The 19,654-nt window shown below is 39.0% G+C and overlaps 1 protein-coding gene across 1 annotated transcript in view; it reads left to right on the top strand.

The window, feature by feature from the left end:
* Positions 1 to 19,654, top strand: part of Lama3 (laminin subunit alpha 3) — a 227,740-nt gene that overhangs the window by 70,757 nt on the left and 137,329 nt on the right. Inside the window, exons 8-12 of the mRNA XM_042675276.1 lie at positions 2,810 to 2,928; positions 7,012 to 7,102; positions 8,985 to 9,116; positions 10,661 to 10,723; positions 12,809 to 12,943. Of these exons, the coding sequence (XP_042531210.1) occupies positions 2,810 to 2,928; positions 7,012 to 7,102; positions 8,985 to 9,116; positions 10,661 to 10,723; positions 12,809 to 12,943 (540 nt within the window). The remainder of the gene's footprint in view (positions 1 to 2,809; positions 2,929 to 7,011; positions 7,103 to 8,984; positions 9,117 to 10,660; positions 10,724 to 12,808; positions 12,944 to 19,654) is intronic.

Genomic DNA, 19,654 nt, shown 5'->3' on the forward strand with positions numbered 1-19,654 from the left:
AAGGTCCAAGACCCCTGAAGCCAAGAATAGTTAGTGAACCCTATAGGTTCCAGGTGTTTTTTTTCTATACAAATATCTCTCTGATAATATTGAATTTTTAAGACTGGGTGCTGGTGGCTCATGCCTGTAATCCTAGCTACTCAGGAGGCTGAGATCTGAAGATTGAAGTTTGAAGCCAGCCTGGACAGGAAAGTCTATGAGACGCTTATCTCCAATTAAGCATTAAAAGAGTGGAAGTGGTGCTGTGGCTCAGAGTAGTAGAATGCTAGCCTTGAGCACGAAAGCTCAGGGATAGTGCCCAGGCCGTGAGTTCAAGCCCCACTACTGCCCTGCCCCCCCTCCCCAATTAGAATTTATAAGAATTTATGTTAGGTACCTTAAGAAATTAACCATCATTAGCACCCAAACAGAAGTTATAACAATATACTGAAATGCCAGCATCATTATCCATGTGCTTTGGGACCATTATTAGGTAAAATGAGGGTTAATGGCCACAAGCACTATGGTACTATGATGGTAGATCTATGAGCAATGTTGCTACTGACTGGACTAATGGGCTGATAGCATATACAGTGTGGATACTTTGTGTAGAGAAACAGCTCATGTCTCAGGAAGGATGGTGGCAGAGATTTAAAACATTTTACTTATTCCTGAAAATTTCCACGTAATATTTATTTTCAGTTGAGATTGATACCTAAACAGATTTGGAAGTGCTGAGGTAGTAGGTTGAGGATGGAAAGGTGTGCTATAGTAAGTGGGACTGAGACCTGTAGAGGATGGAGGAGACCAGAGGAAGAAGGACAAATCAGAGGTTGCAGTTTGCTCATGGGTGTACTACAGAGTAAAGAGACTGGTTGTTATGCAATACGCCCTAGGGCATCCAGTTGTAAACTTTCTTTTAAACTGGTCTTCCTGGAAAGCCACATATTTATTCCAAATAAAGACTTATTTGTGACCTTTATTTAATGACTTTAGAGTCTGTGGACCATTATTATTATTTTTTGTGGTAAAATATTCATGACATTTGAAGATGGAATTTTTTAATGACCAAAAGACAATTGGATCTAGGCTTGTTGAACTAGGTGGGTAATGATTTATACTTCAGACATTTTGGTCAGATATTTTTGTAACTATTAAGAGGTAAGACTGATTATCTCTTGGGACCAGTAAACTACTTGAAAGTCATTTCTTTTTTAAAAATTATTATCTTTCAGTAGTTGTACAAAGGGGTTTTAATTCAACATATCAATTTATGAGTCTAATGCATTGTTCAAAAAATAATTTTTATTTAAATAGCTGTATAAAGGCGTTGACATTTAACAGGGCAGATTAAGAATAAAATATATGTTGATCAATGTCACCCTTTGAAAGGTATTTCTGGTGAGGAGTTCCAAGAGTGTTTTGAGAGATGCTGGTACTGTTGGTGTTGCATAAGGTGAGAGACTAGTGAGCATCTGAGTCCAGGTCATTCTTAGTACATAGTCAAGCCAATAGGTTCCTTCTAAGGGACTTCCCATTTCTCATACTCAGATGATGTAGCCAAAAAGAGGGAAAAGAAATGATCAGACATACATCCTTTCTTCAACTGTGTTTAGGCTCTGGTGTATGATTCTTTGAATCAGTGTCATTACGTGCACTCCAACATTTGCAACTTGAATATTTTTGTAGACTAGTGGAACTCAAGGAATGACATTCTTCACGCCAACACGTATGAAAATATTTTAACATTTTCTTTCATAAGGTTGAAAAACTGTCAAAGTAACTAAAAATTACAAAATAGAGTTAGCTAATGATTAAAAGTACAACTGTTATGCACAGTAGAATAGTGAGACATTAGAATCTAACTTGTTACATGCTTTCAAATACTGTTTGAATTACATAATTAAGAACAAGCAGATTTCCTAAGCCTGGCATGGTAACACATGCTTGTAACCTCAGTGCTTGGGACAAGTTTTAGACCAATTTGGACTCCATAGTGAGACCTACCCTGCAAAGAAATGTATACACAACAATTCTTAATAAACAGCTGATACAGTAAATAGAACTCACAGCCAAATGAATATATTATTTTCTTAGCTCTTCAAATAGTGTAAGTAGTGCTAAGAATAAATGTTTAGGGCTGGGAAGGTGGCTCAGTGGGAGAGTGCTTGCCTTGCATGCATGAGGCCTTGGGTTTGATTCCTCAGCACCACATAAGCAAAAAGAAAAAAGCTGGAAGTGGTGCTGTGGCTCAAGTGGTAGAGCACTAGCCTTGAGCTGAAGAGCTGAGGGACAGCGCCCAGGCCCAGAGTTAAGGCCCCACGACCGGACCCCCCCCCCCCCAAAAAAAAAGAATAAATGTTTAGAGTATTAGCTGAGAATTTTGGAGCTGGAGACAGGTTAAAATTCGGCCCCTCTTATTTATGAGCTGGGTAATTGTGGGCACATCTCTTAGTTTCTCTGAGCTTATTTCCCCACTTAGTTGTTGATCAGATTAAATGTGATAATATATGTAAAGTATTTTTCACAGTAAATAGAGAATTCAGTTATTATTGTCAGTAATAACTCTATGCATGAATTGTGGCGGCATTTATGTGACCTTTGTTTGTTACAATTACATATCCTGTATTTTTATTTTTTACAAAAGTAAGACTTCGCTCGTTTAATATCAAATGGAAGGAACTATCACATCATATTATATCCTGGTCTTTGTGTAAAAATCTCTAAATTTCCCACAAAGATTGTCCCTAGTGTTCTAGAATAGAGTTATTCTAGCTGATTTAGCAGTGATCCTATCTGGGAAATCTAATAACTGTCTCTTTCTTTTCAGCCTGTAACTGCCATGGTCATGCCATTGACTGTTACTATGATCCAAATGTTGAGCAGCAGCGTGCGAGCTTGAATAGCCAGGGCATCTATGCAGGTGGAGGTGTCTGCATCAGCTGTCAGGTGAGGCACTACTTAAATAAAAGTGTATGTGTCATCGCAGGCTGAGCATGCTGTAAGCCCTGCTCTTTCAAGAAAGTGGCATGAAATTGAAAGTATTTTTGAGAACATTTCTCCACCTCTGGTACAAAAGTTCTCATTAAATCCTGTTTTCAAACAGTTTTTCTTTAATTATAAGGAGGAAATGCCTCACGGTCAGTTATCAATGTCTTCCTCAAACCCCAAGTATGAAGCACTAACATTGTACCTTTTGTGTAGGACAAGAGGGTTCATCAGGACTCCTACCACACTAAGATTACAAGTGTTTTTATCTCATAAAGGGCCTGCACTGAAAATTATGATTAACCTTATCAGTGGTCTAATGCTTTCCTTTTAAATAATAGGAACAAGCCTAAGATGTTTATTCTTCACGTTTACCCTGTTAATGCCTTGGAATTCTTAATCCATGGAATAAAACATGAAAAGAAAAACATAAATGAGAAATTATTTTTATTTTCATATGATTATACAGAAAATCCTAAGGCATATCTTATATCAATAGATATAAGAAGTAAATTTAGTAAGTGCAAGTTTGAAGAACAATATAATGAATAAGCCAGACAAGGTAGTTTACACCTGTAATCCTAGCATTTAGGAGGCAGAGACAGGAGGATTACAAGTTCAAGGTCAGCCTGAGCTATATAATGAATTCAGGACCAGTGAGAGAAGCATAAGGGTATTTTGTCAAAAAAAAAAAACAAAAAAAAAAACAAGGGCTGGGAATGTAGCTCAGTGGTAGAACACTTGAATAGTATGTAGAAGGCCCTGATTCTCATATCAAGCACTAAACAAGCAAATATGTAACTAAACATTGCATTTTTATATACTAGCTTCAAATAGGGAAATGAAATGAAAATCCTATTTAAGTGTCAAATATATAAAATATCTAGCTATAAATGTATCCAAAGATGAGCAAGGCCTTTATATTAAATAATTGTTCAGAGAAACTTGGAAAAAACTAAATAATTAGAAAGGTGTAATGCTTATAGACTAAAAAAAGAACCTCAATTTTATTGTCAATTCTCCCAAAATGGATCCAAAAACTTATGTAGGTTTTGGGGTAGAAATTAATAAGCAGATCCTAAAGTTTAAATAAGACATATGCATCCTCTAGACTATCAAAAGTCATCTCCATAAAGAAATAATAAATGTTTGAAGAGATAGTATGCTTGCCCTGACTTAAACTTTGCATAATATATATAGATATGGAAACCTGACATGGCATTACGTAAGTATGTACATTTTTATGTTTGTCTGTGTCAATCAAAAACAATGTAAATAAGCAAGTAAAAAGGGCTGAAGGATCTATCTTTTAAAAAATTAATTAATTAATTTTTTATTGTGAAAATACCGTACAGAGGGGTTACAATTACATGGGCAAGGTAATGAGTACATTTCTTATCAAGCATTGTTGCCTCCTCCTTTGTTTCCCCTTCCCATCCCTTCCCATCTTCCCCACCACCACCCCCACCCCCGCCAAAATTGTAAAGTTCGTTTTTCGACATAGCATCTTGTACATCTCACTGTTGCAAGGTGTCCACCTGTATCCCTATTTAAACAATTTGTTTTTTTCCTGAAGGATCTATCTTATTTCCAGCTAGCTACAATGCTACCATAACCAGAGCAGTATAAAGCTGATGTAAGAATGGACAAAGCTACCAATGTGATCTTCCAGGGACACAGAAACAGACCTACATTTATGTGCGCATTTGATTTTTGAGAAAAATACAAAAGCAATCTATTTGGGAGGAAAGAAATTCCTTTCAAAATAAGAGGTTCTGGAATAAGTGGACTTTATGTAGAAAAATCCCTACTCAAAAGAGAGTAAATTATATGAATTAAGAACCTAAAGTAACATGAAAACTGTTAAGTTTTAGGGAAAAAGAAGATTCAGAAGATGAACAGAGTTTTCATAGGTTCCGGAAAGCAGTAACCATGAAAAATACAAAAATTAGAGTTCATTAAAATTTGAAACTTATGCTCATTAAGACAATATTAGGAAAATGAACACAAGCATAAAACCCTAAATTCAAATCACTCTCATCCCCCCTCCCCATCCTGAAAAAGGTAAAACAACTAGAGGAAATAGACAAGGAGAAAATATTCAAACCATAAATCTGATAAATGATTAGTATCTAGGATAGATAAAGAACTCATAGACCTCAGTTATTAATAGACATATAAACCCTTTTTACAGACCTGTGATATTTTAAACTTGCTCCCTGTTTGCTTGTGTCTTTAATATATTTGTCTCACTATTTACAAACTGTCTTTCATGCACACATATACCACATAAAACTAAGAGAAGGATCTAGATGCAGATGGAGTGTATATGACCATGTTCCTGCAGTAAATCAAGCAGAAAAGATATTTAAAAAGTCAAATGTGCCTTACTTCCAGGATCTGTAATTAAAATTAGGAGAGAGTGTCATCAATAGTTCAGGATTTCAAGAGACTCTAGAAAGAAAGAAACAAGAACACATGTCTAAGGAGCACACAAGTTGTGACTGCAGGGATGATTCAGAGGTGCTTCAAGAGGCAAAAGAAGGAATTGATTGTGAGGCTGTAGGCAAATTTATAAAACTATATTAAAGTTTATTTTAAAAAACCTATATGGAGAGGTGTAATGTGTTTCTAGACTTAATATTATACAATATGCCCTTTCTCTGAAACAAATCTGTAATTTTCCTGCATTGGCAGTCAGAATTTTAGTAGGACTAATATGAAGGTTGATAAAAGTATATGTGTGTGTGTATGTATATATATATATAATGTATTTTAAATAGGATAGCCTTTTCCTGACATGTAGCATTTGAGAAGAGACCTGAAAGAGTAAAAGAGTAAAGGAATTAACCAGGCATCTGCTGGGGGGTGGGGTATTTTTAACATTGTAGGCCGAGTGATTGGTAGGGCCAAAGGGCTTAGGAGGGAGCCAGAAGCTCAGTGTTGTTGGAAGAGGGTGAATCCTGGTGGAGGAATACAGAGAGGTGAGAAAGGATAGTTTGATGTCCTCAGTCTACGATAAGTCATAGTGGCAAACAACAAGTGGAGGGTTAATTGACGTTTGATGGGAACACAGGATGGGCTGCAGCTGTTTGTTATTTTCCTAAGATGTTTGCGATCTAAATGTTAAGTCAGAGCAGTGGCCAGCATGGCTTTTTACCTCATTGTTAAAGTGGACTCAGATTTTAGCCCCCAGGACAAGAGTAATAATAAATAGAAGTCTGTAGTTAATAAAATCTAAAACAAGGAAGAGGATACAGAATAGGGCTTTGTTCTTTCCTCTGCACTTCTATTCAAACTGAGTGTATTTGTTAATTTCCTAGGGGTTTTCTTTTCATTCATGAAAGAACACTGTCCTCTGAATTCTTTCCAAATTAGAGGGAGGCAGAATTGAGCTAAGTCTGTGGTGTATAATTCTTGGAAACTGATGATGCATAATGGATAATGTGATTTTGTGGCAATCAGGAGGATTAACCATGAACTAGAAAAAGTCTCCTAGTATGGTACTTTAAAAATGAGCTCTGTGTCTGAAACTCATGCGCCTATATTTTCCATCCACATAATGAAAATATCTAGAAAATGGTTTCCTGGCTAAAGCACAGATAAAATTAGAATGAATTGAGATTAAGTTCTGTATATGCTGTTTCTTCCAAAATTGAAAAAGACATAAAATACATACATCATCTTTTACTCCTTGGGTCAAAACTATAGGTGGCAATTATCTATCAGTTCTTCTGAATGAAATGATGGAACCTAGTCTTTAGAGTTTTTGTTTTGACTTTTCTCACTCAAATGTCAAATACTTCATTAAAGCAAATCATTTTTACGGAGGAGAAATCCAGGGCTTTCCAATTGGAAAAATGTTCAGAGTCAAGGCAGTTTCTCTAGCAACCCAAGGTCAAGATCAATGTTCATGTGTTCAGTGACGTTGAAATTAGGACTGTAGATGATGATATTATTTCACCGGACAAGTAGCATAAAGTAAAGAGCACCGGGCTTCTTCTCCAATGTCCTTCTTTTTAAATGTCTTTTGTTTCTTTCTAGCACAACACAGCTGGTGTGAACTGTGAAAAGTGTGCCAAGGGGTATTACCGCCCTTATGGTGTTCCAGTTGATGCCCCCCATGGCTGCATCCGTGAGTTTCAGGACAACTTAGTGTCTCTTAGACTGTGTAGAGTGCTCTAAGTTTGTCCCAGACTCAGTTCTGACTGGCTGACAACCTTTCCTTCTCCTTTTCTATTATTTGTTCCATTCTTCTTAGCTGAATAACCTCAGGAAGTTACATAATCACTCCAAGCCCCATATTTCTTACATGTAAACTGAAATGATCATATATTTCATAAGATCAAATGAAATGTTATTAAAAAAAAAAACTAGGAAAATACTTAACATTGGGCTTGTCACTTATTAGGCCTGCAGTAAATGTTCTTCTACTTTCTGTTGTGTTGACATGAACTCTAATAATTTTAACTTTTTTCAAAATTTGTACCAGAACAACACACAGGGATTTTAGAATAATCATTTGTCTGAGTAACAAAACCACTAACTGGTAGATTCAGAATGCAGTTCATCTCTGTTCTGGCATGACTGAGTTGGAATGCCTGTATTATACAGAAAATTAGTATAACCTGGTAAAATAAGCTGAGGTTTCCTTGTGGAATTTTAGTCTTTGATTCAATAATGAGCTTTTCTCTACATGTATAGCACATACCTAGCCAATACGGTTCTTTCATGTTTTCTGCTTATCACAGTTGGAAAACAATTCTAGTACTGAAGTTGCCTGTTCTTTCAAGGAATTCAAGCTATCATTAATGTTGAGGGCACTAAAGTCCAAAACAATAGATAATTCTCTCTAGAGAATTCCTAGTTGTTAAAAAAATATTTCCACTTTCCTTCCTTCTTCCTCATCATCTTTCAAAGCAGGTATGTTACCTGTTTTGTGCCCATAAAGAATAGACATTGGCAAAGGAAAAGGGGGCATCATAAAGGTGACTGCTAGGTAATCCACTTGATTTTTAAAAGTCATTTTCCTAGTTTGTCTTTCCCCATTGAAGTGGTCCTTGGAGCTATTAGTATCCATAGGACACAGAAATCATAAACAGTTATGCAAAGGACATCAGGAGATGTCTCCAAGTTCCTCCATAGGACATGTACCTAAAGAGCTATGTTAGATTTTTTTCCTGTCTAGGGTCACAGTCTGTCACATTAAGGAAAGCGCCCAATTTGGGGAGAGGGGCTGTATCAAATCTATTACAGTATATCCACTTTGAAGGGTTGAATATAGTCCATAATCTTTTTGTTGTTGGTTGTGGGCCTTGAACTCAGGGCCTGGGCGCCATCCCTGAGCTCTTTTGCTAAAGTCTAGTGCTCTAACACTTTGAGCCACGACTCCATTTCTGGTTTTTAAGTTAATTGGAGATAAGAGTCTCATAAACTTTCCTGCCCTGGCTTCATAACTGGATCCTCAGATCTCAGCCTCCTGAGAAGCTAGGATTACAGGTGCTGAGCCACCAGCACCCGTTGGATTACAAACAGTGTCTTCCACCAGCCATATTACTGGAAGCTAGCATTTGGGTGATGATGAACTCTTGCCATATTTTCACAAACTGCAGAGCTTAAGCTGCAATGATAGGCACTTTGTGGGACATTCATGGCTGGTTTGTGGCCATGACATACCCAGCAGACCTGCTAGGATTTACAGCACAGCCCACCCTACCCACCCCTGGCTTCTCTGTGTATAGTCAGTATGGACTTTGCCTTCTGCTCAGTGCACTGTGCAGTGCTCCATGCACTAAAAGGGAGCTCACTCAGGCTGCCCTCTGACCCCCAGCCAGCCTGTGAATTTCAGTGAGAACTGCCAGTCAGGAATGGAGTGGGAAACATGCTCTGCCCTGCAGGGCTAACTGCAGAGCACTGATCAAGAATGAATTGTTGCTGCGGAGGATGAGGACATGTTTGTTTTAGAGAGTATCTCGAAGGGGAAAGGTTGATCCTTTGGAAACCATGCTCTCTCTTAGCTTGCAGCTGTGATCCTGAGCATGCGGATGGCTGTGAACAGGGCTCTGGCCGTTGTCACTGTAAGCCCAATTTCCACGGAGACAACTGTGAGAAGTGTGCGGATGGATACTATAACTTCCCGTTTTGCTTGAGTAAGTCTCTCTCTCGCTGCAGAATGAGAGACCATGCTTTCTGGTCTATCGCTAGCTTTTGCACATGTGTATGTGTGGGCAAGGAATGAGTTATGTGTGTGTATGTGTTATGTGTGTGTATGTGTGGTGTGGCAGTAATGGAGCCAGGGAGGTTGTATTTACATGGAAGCATTTCCAAAAGTGTGGAATAAAAGTTTTATTAAAATGTATTTTATAGTATGCTCGGTGCCAGTGGCTCATGCCTGTAATCCTAGCTGCTCAGTAGGCTGAGGTGTGAGGATCACAATTTGAAACTAGTCAGAACAGGAAAGTCCTTGAAACTCTTATCTCCAATTAACTGCCAAAACCCTGGAAGTAGAGGTGTGGCTCAAGTGATAGAGGACAAGTCTTGACCAAAAAAGCTGTTCAAGCCCAATGTGTGTGTGTGTGTGTGTGTGTGTGTGTGTGTGTGTATTTGTCATCTCAGTAGGTCAAAAATTAGGAATTTCAATTTAACAGTAATCCATATATGTGATTTTTCTTAAGAAACCTAGAAGAAATATCATGAGTTTCCAGATATTAGCATATACATATAATATAATTTGCTCCCAAATATAGAGACACATTTTGTTTTTCTTGCTACATAATAGGCCAAGTTGTCACTGTCTCTACCTCTATCCCCAGGAATGATCTAAGTGAACATCTCAGCCTCTTGATAAGCAAAGATAAATGTCTGCTCAAAAGTTGATAGGTCACAAAGAAAGAGAATCTGAAATGTTTTATAAACTGTGACAGAATTATTGCTTCTGTTTGTTTTGCAATGGTGTAAAAACTGTACTTCAGCATTAAAATGAAGAAATACTAAAGAAGAGCCCCCTCTGTTATTACATTATGTTTCCCATTGAGACTGCTGTTGATCTGTCATAGAAGCCAATGGTGGGGATAGGACTAATATGAATGGGCTGAGTGCTTTAATTGACTACTGCAGTCCCCGGATAATTATTAAAATAACACCCTCTTTCACTGCGGAAATTGTGGATGATATTTACAGAAACCTATGTTTGAGACCCAAATACAACACTACCACATCAGGACTTGATCACTTTAGGATTGTGGTAATTGGATAGGACCTGAGCATAAATTTCCCTGGTCTTTTGAGTAGAAATTCAAAAGGAGAAAAAAAAGCCTGGATAATTTTTATGGTATAAACAGGAGGAATAAAAACTAAATAAAACTATGTTTAAAAGCTAATATCAATTATGAAAAAATAAATAAACAAACAAAGTTGCTTTTTAAAAATGGCAGCCTTAATAGGCCTAGTCTCTGTGAAAGGCTAAGTTACTGTGACCTTAAACCATCCATTTCTGTTCATTAACCTACAAATCAGCCTGTCTAATCAGCCTGGTCTCAATTACCAAACACATTTGGAATAGAGCAACATTGCCTTTCCTTAGTCTCTACATATTATCTTTTACAGAATGAGAGAGGGCTTCCCTATTTAATGCAACTTAATATTTTATTTTTACTTATTTTTTGATTGAATCTCTCTGTGTGTTTTTAAATAGGAATTCCTATTTTTCCTACTTACAACTCAAGTCCAGGAGATCTAGTAGCTGGTGATATACAAGGTAAGTCAATCTCCCTTTTGATATAGTGTCAGTGAAAATATTCCATTTTCCTTTGCCACTTCCTGTATACAGCACCAAGTTCCAGTTCAAGTCCTGCTTCTTGGAGCGTGGCAGGGGCTTTCCACCATTGCCTGTTGTACTTTGTTGCAATAGCGCTGCATGATTAAGGAAACTGAATAGAATTTGATGAGCTCACTAGCACACTCAGAAACTCCCTGGCAGCCAATTTTCTACTGTCATTTTGGCTAAGAAGTTTCAGTTCAGGGTGGCTTGGCTGGCTGCCTCTCTTTGAGTCTGTGGTGGAGATAAGAAAACAAAGAGAGAAGATGCTGGACTCCCATTATCTCCATCAAGGACATACTCTAATGACCAAAATAAATTCCCTCCTGCTATATCCCAGGTCCTAAAGATTTCATCTCCCAAGAGTGCCTCAGGCTGGGGATCAAGCTTTTAATACACAGGCCTTTGTAAAGTGGACATTCAAGATCTCAACCACTGTGGTTGTGCAGAGTCATGCCTCGCATAAGGATGCCTATTTTCTATGCTATTTTTGTAATCCTACCTTTATTATCTTCAAGTAGGTGTACAAAGGGATTTCGATTTAACATGTCAGTTTATGCATGCAGTGCATCTGGATCAATATCCCCTTCAATCATTTCTCCTCCATCCCACCCAACCCTTCAAGTTAATCTATATTTTTGACCCTCATAGAAAATCTTCTCCAAATGCATGAGGATACCCACTCTTAATACATAAAGTGAGCCCAGTTGAATCTTTGATCCTCTCTGGACCTTCCCTAGGGAGTGATTTAGATGTTAGAAATGCAGGTGTTTTCTATATAAGGTTGATATGTACAACTTAGGACATAGAATGAAGGTTGCTTTAGAAACAGTTATGAGTTTACCTTCCTGGCAGACCAGCATTCACATCCTGACTCTGCCTTCTAAGTTTTGTGACCTTGGGAACTAATTGCCCTTTTTGAATATCCTTTTTCTTTAAAAAAAAAAAAAAGTAGTATCCCTATCATCTAGGGTAGACTTTTTCTTTCTTGACTTTATTATTCATATATTAATAATGAAGTAAAGACCCTCTTTTCAATGAAAATATTATTTACTTACTTAAATGTAACAGTATTAGGATCTTGTAGTTAGTGCTCACTAAGAATTCAGCCTGCTGGGATTTTACTCCTCTTTTTCTGTGTAGTGAATCACCCCACATGTAGTGACTCAAGCCCCAAAAGGTTAATTTCCTACAATTCTTGAAAGCATCTGGGTGATTCTGTTGCTGCAGAATCTTGAGGGAGAAAGAGAGAAATTTCAGGAGGTTCTGATCTCTTTCCACAGGCCTCTTGTCCTGGAGGGTGAGAGTAGAAACAACAAAGCCTATGGCTGCCTGGGCTCCAAAGTTACAGGTTCTACTTGAGTCCATTGGTCACAGCAAGTCACAGGCCAATTAATGATTTTTTTAAAAAAATCTAAGTGTCCTGAAAGACAAATAGAGCCAGAGAATGAGATGAGGAGAAGGAGCCTATGTATTAAGCCAGGTTAGGGAGACCTGCCTAAGAGTAGACGTGTGAACTGACACTTGAAGGATGGGAAAGACCCACTGTGTGGAGAAGCAGGCTGAGCAAACAGCCTGAACAAAGACTGGAAAGACCTTGATCTTGTATGATTTCGACAAGGATTAACTGAGATTCAGGGCTTCCAGGAGGGAAGCCCTTAAAGCCATACCTGGCACCTAATAGGGCTAAATTCACAGTAGCTTCTTTTTGTCTAAAAAGTGGAAGGTGGATGTTTAACTCAAGATTGCTGTTAGATCAGAATCTAGTAAGTTCTAATAATCAGATCTAAATTCTGCTGTACATGTGTTTAATTTGGAAGGGGGAAATAGAACCATTTTCTGTAAGTATCAATGCTGAAAGATAGTAAGTCATTACTTGGCCAAACAGCTGCCCATCCCTAGATGTTTATATTGTCTCTGGTCTTCTGGAATCTTTACTATTGCACTTTAAGATGTAGCCTTTGGGATTCCCATATCGGAAGAGCAACACTAACTGAGGAACTGAACCCCTCTGATCCTTCCCAGGCTGTGACTGTAACTTGGAAGGTGTTCTTCCCGAAATTTGTGATGACCATGGAAGGTGCCTGTGCCGCTCTGGGGTTGAGGGCCCCCGCTGTGACCACTGCCGCTCTGGCTTCTACTCATTCCCTATTTGCCAAGGTAAGTAGGCAAAGTACATAACCAGTTTCCAAGACAGATTTCCTCCAAAGGAAATAACAGGGCAAGATGGTCAAAGTACATGTGTGTATGAAAGAAGAGGCAGATTTTAAGGGCTTTTTTTTTTTTTTTTTGCCCACATTGCTACTGGAACAACTTCATTATAGGACAGGTTAAAAAAAAAAAAAGAGCAGGATTGTATTCAACAGTAAGCAGAAGGAAGATGCAACTACCAAAATGGTAAGAGTCCAGAGCTCAGCAGGTCACTTTTGTCAGCAAAACAAAAAGTTAACTGGTGAAAATGTTTTTCGGAATCATTTGGTTTTAGTAAATTATCTCAAGTCAGTACAACAAATGAGAAACATAGTGAAGAAAAGCTAAATCAAAACATGTAAGAATCTTTGACACAGAGCCACAATCCACCCACCAAGCATTTCCCACCCACTCCCCACTTTTGTAGATAACTCTACCCAGGGCAGGTATGGCCAGGAACCCGCCGGGGTCCTCTTTTGGCCAGGATCCCAGTTTGAGGCTATTGTTCTAGTCTTGGAGCCACAGGCTGCTGCTCTGTACTTCTGCATGGAAGCGCTACTCAGATAGGCCCAGCAGACAGAACCAGATCTTCCCCCCCATGTAAATGGGCAGAATTTCTAATCTGGGCATGGTAGGATGAGGTCTCAATACTGCCATCCCAGCTGACTCAGTCCTTCTCTCCACAATGAGGAGGGTAAATGGAAAACAGAGCCATCTCCTCCACCTCCCCCGTGCCCATGTTTAGAGAGGACCACTGTATCACTCTGGTGGCACAGTGGCTTCATGCAGGGAGAAGAAGAGGTCATGAAGATAAAGTACTCTGCGGCTTTGCCTGATGCAATCGACTACCTCTTCTTGTGGTTTTATTTTGGTGGCACTGGGGTTTTGAACTCAGGGTCTTGTACTTGGTAGGTAAGTGCAGTATTCACTTGAGCCACACATCACCACTCCTTTCTGCTTCGTTCTTCACATAGCTGGGATTAAAGGCATGACCTCTCACCCCTACCCCTTTTATTTTGCATGTAGTAGAGACTTTTTAGTTTTTGCATGTAGTAGAGAACTCCATACTCAAGTGTTGAAGAAAATAATGAAGATCTTGGCGAATAGCCATGTTTAAAGGGGATGCTAGCTCTGATATAAGCCAAATAGCAGAGCAGCCAGAGGCAACATGCCATCACCTTATTTGTGAGATGGTGGCAAATTCTATTTTGTAGTTTGTTCATTTAGATTTGAACCCATTCTGGAAAGAATTTTAAATGACAAAATGTTCTCTCTTTTATTTTTATTACTTTCTTTTTCTTTTTATTCATTCTTTTGAGTGTTCACCTTTTGTTTTTGACAGCTTTCGTGTGTGTGTGTGTGTGTGTGTGTGTGTGTGTGTGTTAGAGAGAGTAGATTATTAATCCATTGGATTTTAGAATCAAATCAATGGCCTATAATGCTGTGTAATATGGCCCAGTGCATTCTGGCCAAACACTGTTTCTAAACCTTTATTCTTTATTACTTAAAGACCTTCAAAGTCTTCTTTAATGGGACTTTAAAGCATTTCTAATCCGTTCTTACCAACTGCAGACATGGATTGATGGTTTATATTAAATTAATTGTCATCGGACTTTTCTAAGTACAATGCTGTATTCTTCTTGTTTTGACTTTGGTTCACTCATGTACCCTATAATTTTTGAGACCGGGAAACTGTACACTTATGACACATATGTTTGTGTTTGATTCAACCCTTGGTTGAAGTTCCCTTGGTTAACTTTGTTGAGTGGAAAGGTTTACTCTTTCCTTTCCTTTTCTTCCTCTCTGTTTCTTATTCCTGTCTTCTACTTTTCTCTGTTCTTCTTCTTCCTCCTCTCTCTCTCTCTCTCTCTCTCTCTCTCTCTGCACTACTAAGTCTTGAACTCAGGGTATCATACTCTTAATTGACTTTTTCACTCACAGTTGGTACTCTACCACTTGAGCCATACCATCACTTCTTGCTTTTTGCTGGTTAATTGCAAATGAAAGTATTTGTCTGCCTGGGCTGGCTTTGAATCATCATTCTTAGATCTCAACCTCCTGAGTAGTTAGGATTTTAGGCATGAGCCACTGGCAGTGGATTCCCTTTCTCTTTCCCTCATCTCTTCTGTTCTCTTCATTTTCTGGTTCAACTTTTTAGGCATCAACTACACAGTCCTTAGAACAGAGAGAATATGGGGTGGGAGTGTGGAATCCATAGTCTCTATGATTATGAACTGAAGACATACAGAAGTTCAGGTGCTTCTAAGCCCCAGCCTCGGTGACCCGTAGAGGCACTGTAATCTTTCCTTAGATAGCTTCCAAACTACTTTGCCAGTGAGGGGCTAGCCTCCTCTTCTCTGTCAGCTTATTCTCAAAGTTAGGCAGACTATCTGAGGGATGAGGACAAGGATACCCCATTAGTGGAAAATATTGCCAAGGAAGGCTGTCAGCATCTAAGGAGACATAAACAAGAATTACAGTGTGGGTGGGAGTAGGGGAACAGTCTAAAGCCAAATTTAGTCTTGAGCTGTTCCTTCAACTTTTATCTAAGAGAATGCTGAGGTGGTTGGATGGAAAGGCATAGGATTTCTTTTTTTTTAATTTTTATTTATTTTTTATTGTGAAAATACTATACAGAGAGGTTACAATTACATGGGCAAGATAATGAGTACATTTCTTATCAAGCATTGTTGCCTCCTCCTTTGTTTCCCCTTCCCATCCCTTCCCATCCTCCCCGCCCCATCCTGCCTGCCCCCCCCACTAAAGTTGTAAAGTTCGTTTTTGACATAACAACTTGTACTTCTCATTGTTGCAATGGGTCCACCTGTATCCTTATTTAAACGACTTGTTTTTCCCCTTCCCCTCCACAAATTATACTGACATCAAATACAGTGAAAGCAGGGGTTATACTGTGGGGGAGGGACATACAAAGCAACAAGGAAATAATCTTATAAATGCCTTAGAAACAATCTCATAAAAAAAAACATTTGAATACATTCCTTTCCCTAACATCACCTTATCTGACCTTTTCTGCTTGACTCAGACATATACTAGTTATTGCAAATAAGGGAAACCATGGGACCTATGTTTCTTTGGGCTTGGCTTACTTCACTTAATATAATTTTTTTCCAAGCCGGATGGAAAGGCATAGGATTTCTATAGATTTACTTTACCCAGTTTCCAAGTCTTGAGAAGTGGATTGTAGTATGTATTGTGGGCTTGTCTGTTGGCTTTATTGCTTTGACTATGAGCTGCCAGCCTGTTTTCTTGCCAGAAGAAAATCTCCAAAGCCCATAGGCAATCAAAACACCCCTTAAACAATATGGAGTTCTATGAAACTCTTAATTCACAAGATGTGCATGTACTATTGTGTCACCCCTTGAGTTTATCACTGAAGGTGAAGAGGGTGGCATTACTCATGGTAATACCCGTCTCGTGACAACATTCAATAAGATAACACATAGCAAGACTGTGTTCAGATGAGGACTTAAGGAGGATTTCAAGAGTGGTTTGTACTCTCCTTGAATAATGATGAGCTATCTAGCATGCTCTTTAGACCAGGACTATGCTTGATGCTAGACCTTGGGGAACATGGCAGACAAGTTCCCTTTCCCCTTGACCTTTGCTATTAGAGGTTGAACATCCCTAATCTGAAAATACAAACTCCAGAATACTCCAAGATCTGACAGTCTTTGAGTGTGTCATAATGATGCCACAAGTAGAAAATGATACATCTAGCCGTATGTGACTGGTCATAGGCAAAGCACATGTGTGCTAAATGTATTGCATAAAATTACTTTCCAGTGATGGATAGACATGTTTATGAGACATAGATGAATATCCCTAAGATATCTCATGATATGTCTGCAGATATTATAAAATCCGAAAAAAAATCCAAATATGAAATATCAGATAAGGAATACTCAGCCTATATTATTTTTAAAGCTCCTCTGTGTCAAAGTGTCTTAGGCACAATGAGGAGTACAAAGGACAAAGTAAAGAACTTCAGAAACAGCAAAGGAACTGGACCAAGCAAAGAACATAATGAAACTATTTCGAAAGCCTTCTAGTATTTCCAAGAGTGAGAAAAAGATTGCCAAGTTGGGGTTTGGGTTTGGGATTTGGCAGCTTTCATGGATGGTTGGATTGAGTAACTGGCCATTGTAAAACAATGCACATGCTTTTAAGATTCAGCCTTCATTTTCATCTCCACGGTGTCACCACATCTCCTGGGGCTCCCTGGACAGCCCCTGGGACCCTAAGGACCAGTGTCTGTGCCACCCACATGATGCTGTCTAGCTGCAGTGCTGTGCTGTAGGCAACAGCCCACATGAATGTTGTTTTGTCTGCTTTCCCTTTTCTTTAGGGCAGAAATAGCAGGAAGAGCCTGGATTAGCCAGGCTTCTCCAGAGTAGATCCAATAGGGCATGCGCATGTATGTAGAGCTTTATTTTAAGGAACTGGCTCAGGCATTTGTGAGTCTAGGAAGATCTAAAGCTACAGAGCGTGGTCTCGAAAGCTGGAGAAGAGCTGACTCTTGGAGGCAGAGCTGACTCTTGGAGCCAGAAGGTCTCCTTTTTAGTCCTTTTAAGTATTTCAGTAAATTGGATGGTACCCCCAGGATAAAAGGTAATTTGCTTTACTCAAAAGATTGCTCATTTAAATGTTAGCCTCACCTAAAATAGTTTCTTAATAACTTCCCCACACCATATCAACCAACACAGTTTACCTCCTGTCAACCTGACATCTAAATGTACCTCCACAACCATTTGTAACCTCAGAATAGAAAGTGTAACAAGACTACAATTCTGCCTAGCATTATATACTTATCTTGAATACAACTGAAAGCATACACCTTTTCTCCAGAAGATGATCCAAACATCCTTGAGTGATGTTAATTCTTTGCTATCCTGTAAGGTAAACACAATGGCATAAAGTCTGTACATCTTATGTTGCATAAGAGGGTGAGAGAGGGAAGGAAACAAAAGTTTTTGTTTCACATACATATAGATATACACACACATGCACACATACACACACATACACACAAATCACACTCATAATAAGATAAGATGTCATTATTATGTCACTGGGTCATAGCTGGATTTTTTTTTGGTCATGGGGCTTGAACTCAGGGCCTGGGTGCTGTCCCTAAGAGCTTTTGCTCAAAGCTAGCACATTGAGTCACTTTGAGTCATAGCTCCACTTCTGGTTTTCCGGGTAATTGGAGACAAGGGTCTCAGGGACTTTCCTGCTTTGGCTGGCTTTGAACTGTGATCCTCAGATTTCAGCCTCCTGTGTAGCTAGGATAACAGGCATGACACACCAGCACCCGGATAGAATCTTCTTTTACCCATATACTCTATTCTGTTTACTCTCAATAAGCAACTCTGCTAATTGTGGTTCTTTACCTGGAGTGACCCAAATCTTCATTCCTAAAAGGCCTAGATCGTCAATATTCATTCCTGAGTGAGGCTATTATAGTTTTCCATTTCCTTTAATCACAGGGCCTAGTGATCATGTATTTTTGCTGAGTATTGTCTACTGAATATAAATTTGGAAATGAGACATACCACTTTACTGATTCCTGTGAGTTCAGTGTATAATAGTGAACGGAACATCTCCCCAAGCACTGAGAATTGGATAATTAGAAAATATTGCTACTAAGAGCAAACAATGAGTTCTTCCTCCACACCCACCATTGTACTCAGCACTTTCTTTTTTATTTTCCAGTCCAGAGTTTGAACCCAGGGCTTTGTGCTTGCTAGGCAGGTGTTCTACTACTTGAGCCATATCCCCAGCTCTTTTTGTTTTGCTTTATTCTTCAGATAGTCTCACACTTTTGCCTCAGTGAGCTTCAGAGTATGATCCTCCTACTTCTGCACTCTGGGAATACAGATGTGCACCACCATCATGCCTGGCCCACTTAGTGTTTTCCATCCCTCATTGCTCTTGATCCTGTAATGACCTCACAAGACAGGCACTGTATCAGCTCCAATTTATAGACCAAACTGGGGCTGAGAAACGGAGTCACTTGCTCACAATTGCATGACTGTTTTGTTTGTTTTTTTTTTTAACTGTATTTTTTTGTCTTTTCTTTTTTGGTACTGGGGATCGAACCCAGGACGTTGCACTTGCTAGGCAAGTGCTTTGCCACTGAGCTACATCCCAGCCCAATTGCATGACTGTTAAGTGGCACATGTGGTGGGTTTGGATCAGGATATGTTTGACCACAGAGGTTGAAACCTTTTGCTATCGTCTAAGTTGGTGCCTTTGGAAATACTACTTTGTTTCTGAACTTTACCATTTAATCTCTTTACCATTAATCTCTTTCATGCCTTCCATTTCTGATTAAGATGTGAGACCCCGGGCTGAAAAATTTAGGTTATTTTCACTCCTCAGGATGAGAGTCCACGCAGTGAAAATGGGGGTGACACTGAACAACTTTGGCTCTGAATTTTAGCTGCAAAGAGACATAAGAAGGGAGCCAAGAAGGGAGTAGATGGAGCCTCTGCTTTTCATCTCTCCTATTTATTCACCCACTTAGGCAAAGATGATGGTAAAGACTTGTGTTGGGGCAAAGGATATTGGATACCCTTTCCTACCCATTCCAAACGTTGCATATATAACATTGTCCATCATTATTCAACCAGGCTAGACCTTGACAGAATATGTATAAGA

The sequence above is a fragment of the Dipodomys spectabilis genome, unplaced genomic scaffold (genome assembly GCF_019054845.1).
Source record: "Dipodomys spectabilis isolate Male_0828 unplaced genomic scaffold, ASM1905484v1 ptg000024l, whole genome shotgun sequence".
Classification (NCBI taxonomy): domain Eukaryota; kingdom Metazoa; phylum Chordata; class Mammalia; order Rodentia; family Heteromyidae; genus Dipodomys; species Dipodomys spectabilis.